Source organism: Dermacentor variabilis, chromosome 7 (assembly GCF_050947875.1).
Source record: "Dermacentor variabilis isolate Ectoservices chromosome 7, ASM5094787v1, whole genome shotgun sequence".
NCBI lineage: Eukaryota > Metazoa > Arthropoda > Arachnida > Ixodida > Ixodidae > Dermacentor > Dermacentor variabilis.
The window spans coordinates 64,477,588-64,492,480 of record NC_134574.1 but is presented as its reverse complement, the minus strand read 5'-3'; the positions used below and the strand labels follow the sequence as shown (position 1 = coordinate 64,492,480).

At 45.7% G+C, this 14,893-nt stretch overlaps 1 protein-coding gene across 1 annotated transcript; it reads left to right on the top strand.

Annotated features, from left to right (window-relative positions):
• Positions 1-1,050: 1,050 nt before the first annotated feature.
• Positions 1,051-6,261, top strand: Polr2D (RNA polymerase II subunit D). Its single transcript, XM_075698541.1, has 2 exons — positions 1,051-1,382; positions 5,928-6,261. The coding sequence occupies exons 1-2, from the start codon at positions 1,200-1,202 to the stop codon at positions 6,177-6,179; spliced, it is 435 nt and encodes a 144-aa protein (XP_075554656.1). The 5' UTR covers positions 1,051-1,199; the 3' UTR covers positions 6,180-6,261.
• Positions 6,262-14,893: the final 8,632 nt, after the last annotated feature.

The following is a 14,893-nucleotide window of genomic DNA, read 5'->3' as shown; positions in this document are numbered from 1 at the left end:
GCCAATTGGCAGCTGACAGATGTAAAATAAACATTTACGGCCAGAACTGCGTGTTTTCACTGCTTTGTAAACGCGAGCAACTTCGTCGGCAGCGCGAAGAAGCATGAATGCGGTTGCGCTCGGCTCCTTTTTACCACTAAGAAGATGGCCGCCGCGCGCTCAGCGCGGCTTCACCAGGCTTCACTGTCCCCAACGCGTATAGGCGGTTCCCACTCCAGCAAATTGTATATATCCTCCTTGGATGATACGCGCCAGCACCTGAGGTGTGCCATGTCATAGCCTCCTCTATTTTTATGGCCATGTCATCCCAAAGATGGTTCTCCACTTGCTCAACACAAACGCAAAAAGATTGGTACAAGTCTCTATCTCCAAGGTCGATACGTTTGCCTATATTATTATTATTATTATTATTGGCATACGGTTTTTTGTAACACGTAATTACTACTCACCTCGAACGACGCGGTGCACCATAATCATTGCCGGCTGTGTCACGATCCGTCTTCCCGGCAGAACTCCGCACACACCGGTTCGTTACTTTTCTTTATTTGTTTAACGTTAGTACGTACGGGCGTCATACTTCGCGGTGACATTTAACCTAGGAGTGCAAGCACGGCAGTGCCGCCATAAATATCAAAATTTTCAACACATACACTACTCGGGAAGCCGCACATAAGAAACACATCACGCATATGCACGTGTTCGACTACGCGCCAATGCCTTTTAAGCGATGCATTTTTTTTCTTTAGGCTACAGAAGAGATAGCAAAACTGAGGCGTTGAGTGAAATGTTTGTGCGCGCCGTCTACGGCGTCTTTATACAATGTGACAGAAACAAAAAATAAGGTCCGTTGATAGCTGTTCGCGAGGCGTAAAAGAAATTGAAAGTTTATGCCAAAGTGCGGTAGTCTATAACTTTAAAACTAAACTCAAGTCTTGTTGCCTTGCCAGCTTGTGATTGTGCTTTTCCATGGAGGAAGGAAACTTTTCACTGCTCAACGCGCTCATATTGCCCCCATTCATTCCTTCATCTCTCCATTATCACAACACCCTCACAAAGATGGCCGCCTACTTTTGCCCCTGACAACTGCGTAATCAGCGAACGACTTGCCGTTGCCCGCTTCAAATCGCTCACGCAAAACCCGACAAAACCCGAAGCGTGTACGTTTGTGAGTGTGTTCAAGGAAGGAACAGTGCGACGGGATGGCGGGCGTTCCGGCGGCCGCGGCACCCGTGCTTGACCAGGTAGAAGAGGACGCGTCGGAGCTGCAGTTCCCCAAGGAGTTCGAGAACGCCGAAACGCTCCTAATCAGCGAGGTCCACATGCTGCTTGAGCACCGCAAGCAGCAAAACGAGAGCGCCGAGGAAGAACAGGAACTCTCGGAGGTTAGCGCGCTCAATTGCGAATGGGGTGGTTTATTCTTGATGTATTTGTAGCTCATCGTACGGTAACGCTGAGCTTAGTGTCACAAGTAGTGTCACTACGCGCTGCCCTGTTGTGTTCGCTCTACAACGCGAACGGGCAGTGCGCTCTCGGCCCGATGGAGCGTCAAATGTATCAGGAATTTCACAGTTCTAGCGCACGAGATCAGTGAAATTATTACGGTATTTGGTATCAGAGCCGGAGGCGTCAATTGATATAACTAGCTCCCTCATTTAAGCAACGTTCGGCAGGTTTCATAATGCCAGTTGTATTGTCTTAGTAAAAGCGATTTTAACGGAAGGGAACGTGTGAACAATGCAGCGGTATTGCAATGAACTAGAAGGGCATATACTAACTGAACCAAAGTAAAACATTGTTTTAAACGTTAATGCTAAAATTGATGTTCTGCTTCTGAGGCCCTCTACAACTTTTCTTTGAGAAAGAAAAGTTATAAAGGGCCTCAGAAGCAGAGCATCAGTATCTTATGCCTTTAACAGCAGAAGCTGTTTTCCCACCTGGATTGCGTTATATTACATTAGCAGCGAGATGACTCCAGGAACGAGCCGTGGAAACAAGTTCTGTAAAAATCGAAGTGTGGAAACAGCAACTGACGGTTGCATCAAAAGTTCGTGACCGTGTTAAATCAAATATTGACGGTAATTCTTTGCATGTTAAAGATTCCCTGGCAGTGAAAGCATTTTCGTAGTCCCTTACCATGAAGTGCCTCATAAATTGTGGTTTTGGCACGTAAAACCTCAGAAATCAAATCACTGCATGGCAAGGTGACCTTGTTTCATTTGTGGCCAGTTGTTGTGCCTTCCAGTTTGGATAATATTGTACATGTTGCAATGGGCTGGTTTCGCCAGTGCCATGTCGGTGCCGACGTAACCGGTGGGGGTCAATTTAGCCTAAGCAGCATGCTTTCGAGTTTGAATTGAACAAGTTTTTCTTCCATAGCAATGTATGGTTTTCTGCAGGGACTTGCCAGTGCTGTTTAGTGAAGCAAAATGTCAAGTTAACTGAGGTCCAATTAAGAGGGGTCGAATGTATATACCAGCCTTATCTTTAACAGTTCTCAGCCACACAAAAATTAGCATTGAGAGCATCGTTAGTGCAAATGGGAGCCAACGCAAGCAATTTGGGATAGCACCCATTGTAGCATGGTGTGTGATGAAAGGCTGCATGTTTGTTAACGAAATAAATGCATTGACCATCTTGCTTTCCGTAATGGTCGCCACGTTTCAGCAGTAGTTTTTTTTTTTTTTTTAATGAATAAGGACTGGAAGTGTTCCCGAGCTGCTAATCGCTTTGGGAGTATTCACACCAGGTTTCTTTAGAGGAAGTTATGCTCGCCGACATTAACACCAGTGGCGACAGTATCACAGCTTCATGTGACTTTTTCTTTTATACATGGGGTGTGCCGCAAGGCCAGTAGAAGTAGAAGTAGAAGGCCAGTAGTAAAAATAGAAGGGCAGTAGAAGTAGTAAAAGTAGAAGTGTTGAATAGGTAGAAGTATTTTTAAAAGAAAAGCATGCCACCCTCTGTGATGCAGCATTCTGCAGCTCATGCGTATAATGCAGTGTGGGTCAGTCGAAAGCAGTTACCTGCGCAGCATGTCAACTTGGCAAGTGGCTTGGCAGCAAGCACCACCGTGGGAGCTTCATTAAATGTTGTGGACTTTGGTGCATTTTAGAAAACAGCCTAGCAGACAATGATTTTACCGCTGAGAGCTTTTTGTCATAGTTTTGCATGTATGCAGCACAGCACCATGCCTACAAATACAGCGCACTGCTATGACCTAGTGCTGTTCGGTGGATGCACACTTTTGAAATATGGCAGAAAGAAGCTAGTATTAAACTGCTGAACCATGAGGCTATTGCGAGCGAGGACAGTTGTTCACCATTGTTTGTGTGCTTCCTGTTGATGTTGTAACACTCTTCATCACATGATGTTGAAGTGCTTCGCCTCACTTTCAAAGCACCTGTTATTTCCAGAAGGCTGCCATCTGCTTCGTCTGCTCTAGAAAGAGTCTGCGGCACGTGCAACTCCAGTCATGCTCTGCCACCACTCTCCACTGCTCTATTTCGCCTTTCCAAGCACATCCCCACGGCACAGCACTCGGGACACGCAGCTTGCCTCTTTACACATGGTGATAACCGATTATCAGACTGCAGCATAAGCTGCAAGCTGCACAACTTAGCACCACTTCACCTTGTCACCTGTCCCGTCCACACCTAATCCAGGACACATCAGTTCTCTTTCGGACTAGGCCACTTGCCCTTCTGGCTGTGATATGCCTATGCAAGTTCCATCTCTGTCCAGCATATCCCTACCAGTTTTCTCACCCCTATCGAGTGAGGCAGCCATGTTTGTTTTTGCTGCACTATGTGCTCTTTCCAGTCGCAGTATAGAAAGTATGAGTAGCCAGTTTGACTCCAATGCCCTGCAAGCGGCAACTTCAGCATCACGTGTACCCCATCACAACTTTGTGCCACCTGTCGCACACAAGGCTCCATGCTATGCTACTCTTCCACAGGTGTCCTGACCGCACTTCAAGTGCCACAACAAATTCCAGCTTCGACATAACAGGAGGCAGACGTTGACAACAGCGCAACACCTGTGAAGCCAGCACATAGCATGTTAACCAAAACGCCATCGCCTTGCATCAGGCAACCAGCGTGCATGCAAAAGCATTGCCCTGTCATCAAATCAGTCGGTGTTCCTGCTGGACGTGTTGCACAAACACCACAGGAAGCATTCCTGAGCAGGGCACAATGCATCAGACAAGCTTGAAGGCCTTCTCCTGCATCGAGAACAGTTGGACTGACGTGAACAGAAAAAGAAAGTAATTTAATTATTCTTGTCAGTTCTCAATGCCTCTCACTCACATCGCTTGGCACATTTTAGACAGCAAGACTTAGACATAAAGTAATTTACATAAACATTCCTGGACTTCTTGGCCATGTCATGTTTTTTCTTTTTACTGACCTCCTCCTGCCTGCCTTTCTGACACCTCCTTCTTGGTGAGCAGGCAGGCGTTGTGCCCCTTCCAGTGGCAGTTGCCATTCTTTGACTCTTCCAGCAATGTTACAGTATCCGTCTGTCTTGCATGGTTCGCCTTACTGCTCTAGTACACATTAAGATGAGGGTAATGGAATGCAGCAGAGCAAACATACTATGTTACAGTACCCAGCTACTTAGTCTTTTGTGATGCGCAGTGATTGAGGAGCACAACAGATGGCACTAAAGAGCCATGCCTATTGCAGGCAGTTGCCTGTCTCGCCTCGATTCCGAGCACACCGCCTTCAGGATTGGCTGCTGCTGCGATGCTGTAGCCTCATCATTGTTGGCATCATTTAGGTGTTATTGGCATCACACACGCAATTGCTCGCCTTGCAGAGGGCGCTGTTCTGGATGAAGACTGTCAAATTCCACCATGTTGCTGGATTCACCATACAGTCGAACCCACTTATAACAATATTCAAGTGCCAAGAAAGTCTCAGCGTTATAACCGATAATTGTGATAACTAAGTTGCACAAAAAAAAGACAGGGCGCATACAGTCAAACATTTTAATTACACAGAATGAAGTACAGTTGGACCCTCTAACAGCATGTGCTGGTTCTAACATTACTCGGGTGTAACAATGAGCAGCCAACGATTAGTCATCAACACATATATGTGTTCTACGGTAAAATAAACTGCTTACTACAATGATCTCATACTGCAATATAAGTTATAACAATTAAATCTGGTTATTAGGTGTCTGCACCGGAAAAGGATGTGAAATCCAGAAAAAAACAAATCCAGCAACTTCGCACCATGCGCCTTTGTGCTGCGCACTCTGTGTGGCATGCCTTCGTCATCCCTCTCCCGCCTACCTTCCACCCCTGTGTCTTTGGGGAGAGGGTGGAAGGGAGAGGGACATGCAAGGCTGCAATGCAATGCACCACAGGCATGCCCTGCGGAGTGCGCAGCACAGAGACTAGTGTGGCGAAGCGGCTCACATTTTTCTTTTTTTTTTTCAAGGCTTTTACATTTTTTTTCCCTTGGGCACACACAACCAGTAGCCAGATTTGATTGTTATAACTGATAATGCAGCATGGGATCGTTGTAGCGAGCAGTTTATTTTACCATACAACATATACAAGAGTGGACTGCGCATCGACTGCTCATTTTTAAGATCGGTATGGTTACAATTGTACTTACACTTCTGATTGGCCCCCAGGGCTGCTACGGCCTCATTGATGTGGAACGCCAACTCGGCGAAATTCAACTACATGGTAGAATTTGACAGTGTCCGAAACAGAACCTACGGAGACATTACACCATCTGATAACACTATGCCATGCTCCCTCCATACGAGGCTAGATAGCCGGCTACCTGCAAAATGCTTTGCAAAACATTTCAGGTTCCACAGTGTTTGAAACTATGACGTAATAAATATTTCTGAGTAATTTTCTTTTGTGCTGCCAAGCTTTAATTACCATAATGTTCATCTTCGTGCAGGTGTTCATGAAGACACTGGGCTACTGCCAGCGGTTCAGTCGGTTCAAGAACCGGGAGACCATCACAGCCGTGCGGCAGTTGCTGGCCCAGAAGAAGCTGCACCGCTTCGAGCTGGCTCAGCTGGCCAACCTGTGTCCCGACAATCCGGAGGAGGCACGCGCCCTTGTGCCCAGCCTTGAAGGGCGCTTCGAAGACGACCAGCTCCGGCAAATACTGGACGATATCCAGACACAGCGCAGCTTCCAGTACTGAGACCCCCTGTTGTACTGTCTAGTGTTGTGCGAAAGTGTCTGCACAGTGTAAATTTCCAATAAATAAGACCAGTGTTTATTTATTTATTTATTTATTTATTTATTGTGGTCAAAGCCTTCAGTGGCTCGTTGTAGTGGCTCATACCCGGCGTTCGGTCGAGTGGTTCAAAAAATATAATCAACAGGTTTTAAGAAAGTCATCATCAATGGTTTTAAAAAATATCATCAGCAATGGCTCATACCCCAAAAAAACTGACATAGGGTGCTATAACATAAAAGTATTCCAAACTTTTCTATTCCAATTCTGCAATCAGCCCTCCACGGTTGGTCGAAAACTTTTTGGACCACCCCCACTTAACCTGTCTGTCAGGCGACGTCGCGAAAACCGTAATAGCGCCCCATCTGATACAATGTGTACACACTGCTTATGCATGCTTTGATCGAACGAAAGAAAAAGTTATTTCTGATTCGACCCCTTTTCGCCATTAGCCCTCAGCTATTGGTCAAAACTTTTAGGGCTGCACCCACTTCACTTGCCTGTGAAGCAAACACTCACTGCATCAAAATTACGTGTGCGCATTAAAGATGTATTAATATGCCGAACAAAACTGGAACTTTCTTCTGAATAGCCGCAGGCTGCCCCGTTCCGAAAGGAATAAAAGACGGGTGCCGGTGATCACTGAGGCACTGGCTACTTGCACCTGCCAGAGAGCACAGGTTTATTTGCGCATAACAAATCTTTTTGCGTGGCCGTGTAACGTTTTTGAGAACTTTTGGCACGTTTACGACCTCGTTCTACCTACTCTTCTTTGCTGAAGATATGTTTTAGCGTCATTCTTAAGCTTCCGTTGCATGCCGCCCATGATTTTCAACCAGCCACTGCAATCTAAGTAAGGAAACGCAGACTAACCGCAGACGCCGGCACCACCCTCTTGATCCAGTTATCAATTTTCACTGCACTGGCTCTGCCCCATCGAATCCCTCTCCACATGAGCATGCTCCTCGCCTCTTGTCAGCCAATTAGATAAGACAAGCCGCTCAGTGTAGGCAATGTTATTCATTTTTCAAGCAAACAAAAGTGACCTCCCATGAATGAGGAGAGCGTTTGATTGGTCTGTTCAGACAACCCTGCGGGTGACCGCCCAATCCTTGCGTCGGCGGTTATGCAAATTTGACGTCAGGAGATTGGAATAAAAACACATTGGAATAGTTTTACGTTATATGGCCCATAATTTGAAGTGGCTCGTACCCCCGCAAGCAAGCAAAGTTGTAGTGGCTGAATATGAATGAATACACGAAAGGAAACAGCAACATCAGGAATGGCTCATAACCCCAAAAGCAAGCGAAAATGCGATGGCTGAATATGAAAGAATAAACGAAACAAAGACAGAGAAAATAACAAAAGAACTTTTAGATAGTACATTAGGTGCTCGCATTTGTCATTGAGGAAATCTACCTACAGCGCAATATATACGTTTACGTCACAGTGCGGCTTGTTACGTCTTGCAAGAAGAAACTAGCAGCTCAAATAGATGCTTCTTAGTAGATCAACAGGTTAAGGTAGTTTTGGTGACCGTGGACATGTGAATGTGGACGTGGTGAACGAGGATGCGTAATTGTGGAGTTGTTCAGGCTTGTCAACAGCATATTATCTAATACCACAGTCACACAAGGCACTTTTGATCATGGTCGAACCCAATCGGGATCTAAATTCTCCATTTCGATTTGCTTCTTTGTGCAAGCTGCAGCAGCAGGTTTTCATCTTCACGTGTTACAGGAGTGTAACATGCTTCTGATAGTTTTTTTTATATATATATATACATACTACGCACAAGAGCTTTGGCCCAAACAGGATGGGCTTCTGACAAAATACAGTCGAACGCCTCTACAACAAAATGACCTGTATGACAAAGAATTTCGTATGCTCCAGCTGAATCCCTGTCTGCCATGTGTATAGCGAATGCGTCTGCAGCGAAGACTCCCTGCAACAAAATTGCCTGTACAGTACAACGAAGGAATATAGGCAACCAAGAGGGAAGATGTGTTGCTTTACAACAGATTGGCACATAGTGGTGCCACCACTTTCCTTCGTAGCCCCCACAAACTGGCAGGGCTAGGGAGCCTTCGTATGCTGTGAAGGCTCTCTAGACCATACACATAGGAAGCATAACCATAGCAGTACTGGTTTAACTCGGGGAAAGACGCTTATTTCTGCAGCCCTGTAGGGAGCACAGTGCAGTGTCGTGGGTAGGGTAAGTGGGAAATAAAGAAGAGGAAGGAAAGAGAAGGAGAAGCAGCAGGAGTCTGGTCCATTCATGGAGGAAGCTGAAGCGGGAGGGTGGAGATACCACAATAGCTACTGTAGACCCCCCCTCCCCCACTACTTTCAGCCAACGTGTGTTCTGCTTAAAATTGACCACTGTCAACATTGTCATGGCTATTGAGGATGGGATGGAGGTGATGGCAAATAAAGACAGCAGTCGTGAAGTGGCTACAAAATGTGATTTTTGACAAGCTGCGCTTAGCGCCACTTCTGGATTTCGCTGCTAAGCATGCTGTGAATCTCATTGCCAGTGTCGACTGCAGTCGCACACTCCATCGAACCATGTGTGCAAAAGGAACTTGGTGACTTAATCCGCAAAGTACCATTATGATTTATTCTAAATAATGATTTTCTCTCGCCAAATGAGCTTTGCCTGTGCTATAGTGAGGTGAGCAGTATGGTTCGCAATCTTTACACTGAAGTAATAGGCAACTAAGGATTTTGGAGGTACCAAGGACTTCATTAGAGAGGCATCTGGCTGTACATATTGACAGGCAAAAGAATGTGTGAAGGATCATGGGGAGAAAAATTAACATAGATAAGTATATCTAATGAAAACAAGTGTTACAGGAGAGACGAATTAGTGAAAAAGGTGACATTCTCATTCAGAAAAATGCCAGATGTACACAGATCTGAAGGCAGTGAATTCTAGTCGGACACTGTGCTGGGGCTATAACTACACCTGAGGGTTAGTTTGAGTGTAAATTAGCTGTAATGAGTATTTGTGTCTTGATTGATAATGAGTATTTTGTGTCTGTGCTGCCACAACGGGGCAGCACAGATTACTATTGCCATTTCTTTTTTACATGACTTTTCCATTTTGCACTGCCCTGTAATGACCTTTCAAGCATATTCTCGAACATAATTTAATTTTTGTTGGGCTTGACGCAAGATTATTAAAACCACAGAAATAACCAAAATTGGTAAACCTTACGAAGAATTTGGCAGAGTTTGCACGTATGCCGGTGACACTGGGCAATTTTAGTTGCGATCAAACCCAATAGAGATTGCATTTCTTGATCGCGACTGGCTCCTCCCTTTTGCAGCGTGCACAAAGGAGTGAATCGAAATGGATAATTTATATCCAGATTTGGCTCGACCACGGTCAAAAGTGCCTCGTGTGACTGGGGTATCGGACAAGATGCAGTCGAAAACCACCACGACACACACCAGAAGCAGAAATATTAGGCAGACTCGCATGCTACTAATTGTTCCCATGGTAGCTGGACCATTGCGGTGTCAGAATTCTGCATAGTAATTTTAGCAAGAAACTCTCTAGCCTGGAAATCATGCGGTGAAGTCTTTTTCCTCCATGAGTCTTCCTTAACACTTGTTATGAATACACTTCAAAACTGTTTCATTGTGCTCCCTATCCTAACTTCTTTTCATTGCTCCAATGTAGGTACGTATTGTTCTTTTTCAATTCTATGTGAGAAATGCAACAATAAGCATAATTTCTGGGCCATTTGTGACTGCAGCCAATATAAAAACGTACAACAGTATGTTGTTTGTATATATTGTCACGTGGTGGTGACGTTGAAGAACACAGTAGCAAATACTGTGAAAGACAAAACTAACTTTTATTGGGCGAACCTGTGCCCACAAAAACAGGCTACACTTATAGCACAACGATAGCGGCGAACACGGTCGACGATCGTCGAAAATCTGATCAACGGGTCAAGTGCGTCGGCTTTTATACAGCAGTCATCGAATGTTCCAGACTAATCGTTGGGACCCGCATGCCTTCCACAAATTTCTACAACATTCGAGTCACGCGATGAAATCAGATAACACAAGGTTCAGCGACAACAGACAGCGGATAGAAGCATCGATAACTTTCCAGAAACTTCGGATACATGCAGACACGTCCCGCGCTGTGCGATAACATTTGTTAGGTGGCGAAACGTGGTTGCCTGTTAAATATAAGTACACGTGTCAATATATATATATATATTGTGACGCTCTTACGTGCATAGTGGGTTAACGCCTCAACAAACAGTATGCGAGGGCACCGAAGAGTGGTGAACGAGGAAGACGACGTGTGGCTGGCTGGCTGAATCTCGACAGGCGCTCAGTTGATCAAGGCCATCGCATCTAGCTCTACCCGGCTTCAAAGTAACGCCTTTTGTGGGCGTAAAAGAGTGGTGGAGGTGCTGGGTACGACACAACGTGCCACGGAGTCGCAACATCTAGAACTTCGCCGGAGCCATCGTCTTGCCGGTGTCTTGCCAACGATTTTCCCTATGGCTCAGGACGGAGGTGGACAAATGCCAGCTCTAGTTTCACCTGCTCAAAGGTCAGCGCCAGTTGGACCTTTGCAGCACTACGTGGAACCACACTCGTTTGCGGGAAATGTGGGCGACGACGTTGACGAGTGGCTGACGCACTACGCAAGGGCGAGCCGCTACAACCGTTGGGATTCTGTCACTCAGCTTGAATATGTCGTACTCTTTCCGAGTGAGACAGCGCTGATGTGGTATGAAAACCACGAAGACTCCCTAACAATGTGGGAGTGCTTCGTTGAAGAAATTAAGAAGTGTTTGGGCGACTCCTACGCCAAACAGAAACGCGCCGAGAGAACACTAGCTCAAAGAGCTCAAGCTCCTGGAGAAACATGCACTATATACATAGAGGAAATCCTCAAGCTGTGCAGAATCGTAAATTCGCAGATGTCTGAGGAAGACCGAGTCGGATATCTCCTCAAAGGAATTGCAGAAGATGTATACAATTTCCTCATAAGCCGGGAACACGTTGATTCCGTCTCAGATGTCGCACGTGCATCATTGCCGTACGTATGAGACGTTGAAAACACGTCGCATTGTGCCAAAATTTGGACGCCTGGCGAAAGTGACAACCGTTGCCAGCGTCGATGAGAGCCCGTCCGCCGATCTTTCGTCTACCATACGCCTCGTGCACCGCCTATAGAGGCGCCTCTGAAAGCCACCTAGCGGACGCTTCCAACAGCACACGCGGGAGCAGTAGCAGACGACAAACCTTTGCAGCAAGGATGGCTGAAGTTCGCGGCTGCGATTTCTCCTTTGTTCGGGTGCCAGGCTGCTTCTTCTGCGGTGACGGCTGTAGGGAAGATGCTGACCTCTGTGCGAGCGGGTATGAACACGACGTTACCGGTGTTTGGGACAACATGGTCCACATACGTGCAAGGTGTGTCCCGCAGACAAACGCCATGAACCCCATTTACATGACATGGAGCTTATGTTCACTAGCCGATAAATTTTGTTGAGTGATGCGATCTCTCGATGGTTTTTTTTTATTCTACCCTTGCCACAATGCTGCTTCTGTACCTGAATAATAAGCACCCGTCGTTAGTGCAGACTTATATCAAACAAATCTGCACGTTGCAATCTCTGCATATGCCGTTGTGATTTTTCTGCCGATGAATACATGTGACATCGCCGAATAAGTGCAGTCGAAGTCGCCTCAAGAAGAGTAATTGCCAATTTATTGATGGAAATTCGTACACTAGCCAACGAAGTCACCAAACACACGGGTTAATAAAAGCGCGTGTTAGTGCAGCCGATGCAATTCTGCTGCATACGCCGATGAACTACCGTTCCCGCTGCAGTTTGTGCAATTTTAAATTCCCCGAGGGAGCTGCTTGGAAACGTACAAAGCTAAAGACTGACTAACTTTTCAGTACTTTTTATATTACTGGAGAGAGGTGCAACATGAAATATTTAAAGGCAGAGCAGCGCCAGTCAAAGTAGATGAGCGCTGGCGGCAAGGCCTGGTTTAGTCTGCAGCCTAAGTATAAGAAAGAATTCAGTTGAGTACAAAACTCACATGCAAGAAGGGACTACGTTTTGGAACTCTCGGCGTGTAAAGTTTGCTCAGGCAGACTCGCTTGCCCGAAATGCGCTTGCCCTGGAACCACAGTGGATCACACATGAAGCAACTAAATCCAAACTCTGAGTCGAGAAATTTCTTCTAATTCTCAGTTGATTCCATTGTACCATCGTTGCTTGGCCGCGTTCTCGGCTTCATGACACCCATCATCATCCTGCCACACCTGGCGCTTGCACCGAGTGTCTTGGCCATGATGTTCATCCATGGCACGAGGACAACGCCGTTGCTCACGTTGTTCTCCGTTTTCTTCGCCGCTTCTCGTATGCACGCTGATCTTCAGGAGTCCTCGCTGTACGCGGCCTTCCCGTAGCACACAAATTCTATACTTTACTAGGCAGACCCTCTTTATATATATGTAATGCAGTCATGTCACGTTTTCTGCTACAATCTGTGTGGTCACAAACCTGCACTTTAGCTTACATCATATATGGGTATTGACGTCACGTCCCATGTTACAAGCAGATGTCATTAACAATCATTCTGTGCTTCTCATTGTTAACGACTGCCTTACCACCCGTCATTTTAACATGTTTTATGCTTTTCTTCATTGAGACAACCTATGTGGTATGCACTGTAGGTGCGATTCGAGAGCATATGCAAACTTTTCAGTTCAATTTCAGCCTACGATTGCACTACATTCGAGATTGGCCCAGAAAAGTGGTTATCTTTGCTCACACACGCAACAAATGCATTGAAGGGCAGAGGTATACAGCTTCGCTGTAAAACAAGTCAGAAAGGATGGGAGCAACGTATGAACCTGTAGAAATACCGTCCTTCTGTTCATGCACGTATAATCATTATGTTCAATAAACACTGACCGTAGGTATAACTTGAGCAAGTTCACAAAACTCATGGCACTGCGCTTGCACAAGTCTTTGAAATTCAAGTAACCACATTCATCGATGGCTTGTGGCTTTAGCCAGTGTCGATCGCACAGGCTTAAGAAAGCCAAACACCACAACTTGAAAGCGCTTTTCTCAGCACCACACAAATTAAAAGGCATGTGCAAAAAAGTGAAAACAGAACACAAGCAAGAAAAGCTTGTCAGGCCAAGCGCAAGACCAAGTAAGTCGAATGAAAGAGCCTGGGTGGTGTATGGCATTCCACTTACATGCATTGGTCAGAACAGATGCTGCTTGAATGACAGATTAAGGACGCATAAGCACAAGTGTCAGCTCATAACAACGCCTAGCAACTTGGTGGCCCACTGTAAATAGCGCAAATGCTCGCCTCTGCCAGACGGGGCCACAGTTATCAGAAAAGCATAAATAGAAAAAGGGGGAGGCCTCTGTAATCCAAAAAGAAAGACCAGTGTATAAGCACTCCCACTATCATGCTCACAGAAGCTGAAATCGAGTTTGCTGGATGGAATGGATGCAATTGAACTGCCTGGTCATCACACTTTTACAGGACATGCCACTGTGCTCCCCCCCCCCCCCCACTTATCGGTGTGCATTTTAAAACTTTCTCTAACAAAATTAAGGAGTTGGTAGTTTTGTGCTTCGCCCATCTGCGTCTTTGTTCCCTTCTCCAATTTTCGGCTGGCGTAAACTAAGCGCAACGCAATCATGAACGTGCACCAACTAGCCTCTTTCATTGCTTTAACAGATTATTTACTTTGGGTCGTTTCGATTCACCCTGCGTTTCATGAACTGGTTCCTGCCAGTTCGTCAGTTCTTGCTCGTGCAACACTGCCGTGGCACCTGCTGCGAACTCGTCCTGCATGAAGCCCACACTGAGCGAAACCGGTGACAAAGTGCAGACGCCACAAGGTTAAACGAATAGCGAAGTGCAGCACCTGGTGAAGTAGTTAAAGGGACACTAAAGTGAAAAATGATTTCTTCTGCATCAGTAAATTACCGTTCTACAACACCAAAAACACCACTCTTACAGCTATAAGACGTTTGGTAAGCCAGAAAAGGCGCAAGAACGAAATACGGCTGGCAAAGCCTACTTTTAAGTTCCCGCACCTGGGGGCTGTGACCTCTTGGATTTTGATGGCATCTTCTAGGGCCTACTGATTATATATAGCGGTACAGATTGACTACATTGTGTTCTAAAGGAACCAAATATTAAACGTGGCAAGTTTCGGGAACCTTTATTCAGCCAATGCGGCCCAAATGCCAAAACATACTTTGGAATTCCTGATGTCACGCTGACGTACCGGCGCTGGGGTTTCGGCGCGAAATTCAAGTACTGATGCTTGGACCTTCATTTTCTCATCTAATAATCAAACTATTTTTTTGAAATGACTGCCTGCAGGGTTCTCAAACAATGCTTCATTAGTCTAAACTGATTTATTGTTTCACTTTAGTGTCCCTTTAAGTTGTATGATCTCTAACCTGCAAGTCTTAAAGATCTGAGACTCGATACCTAATTTGAATCTGGTGCACACCATTGTGCGAACACAGAGCTGTCAGCCTTTACAGAACAACAAACATGGGTAGTTGTCAAAAAATGCATTACAATAGTTACAAAATTAGGACTAGGTGTACACATTTGTTGCAAGAGCACTTCAACAGATGAAC

Excerpts from the sequence above, each read along its gene's own strand:
- Polr2D (XM_075698541.1), top strand. The coding sequence starts at position 1,200 with ATGGCGGGCGTTCCGGCGGCCGCGGCACCCGTGCTTGACCAGGTAGAA. Across the intron at positions 1,383-5,927 it reads AAGAACAGGAACTCTCGGAG|GTGTTCATGAAGACACTGGG; the intron begins GTTAGCGCGCTC and ends ATCTTCGTGCAG.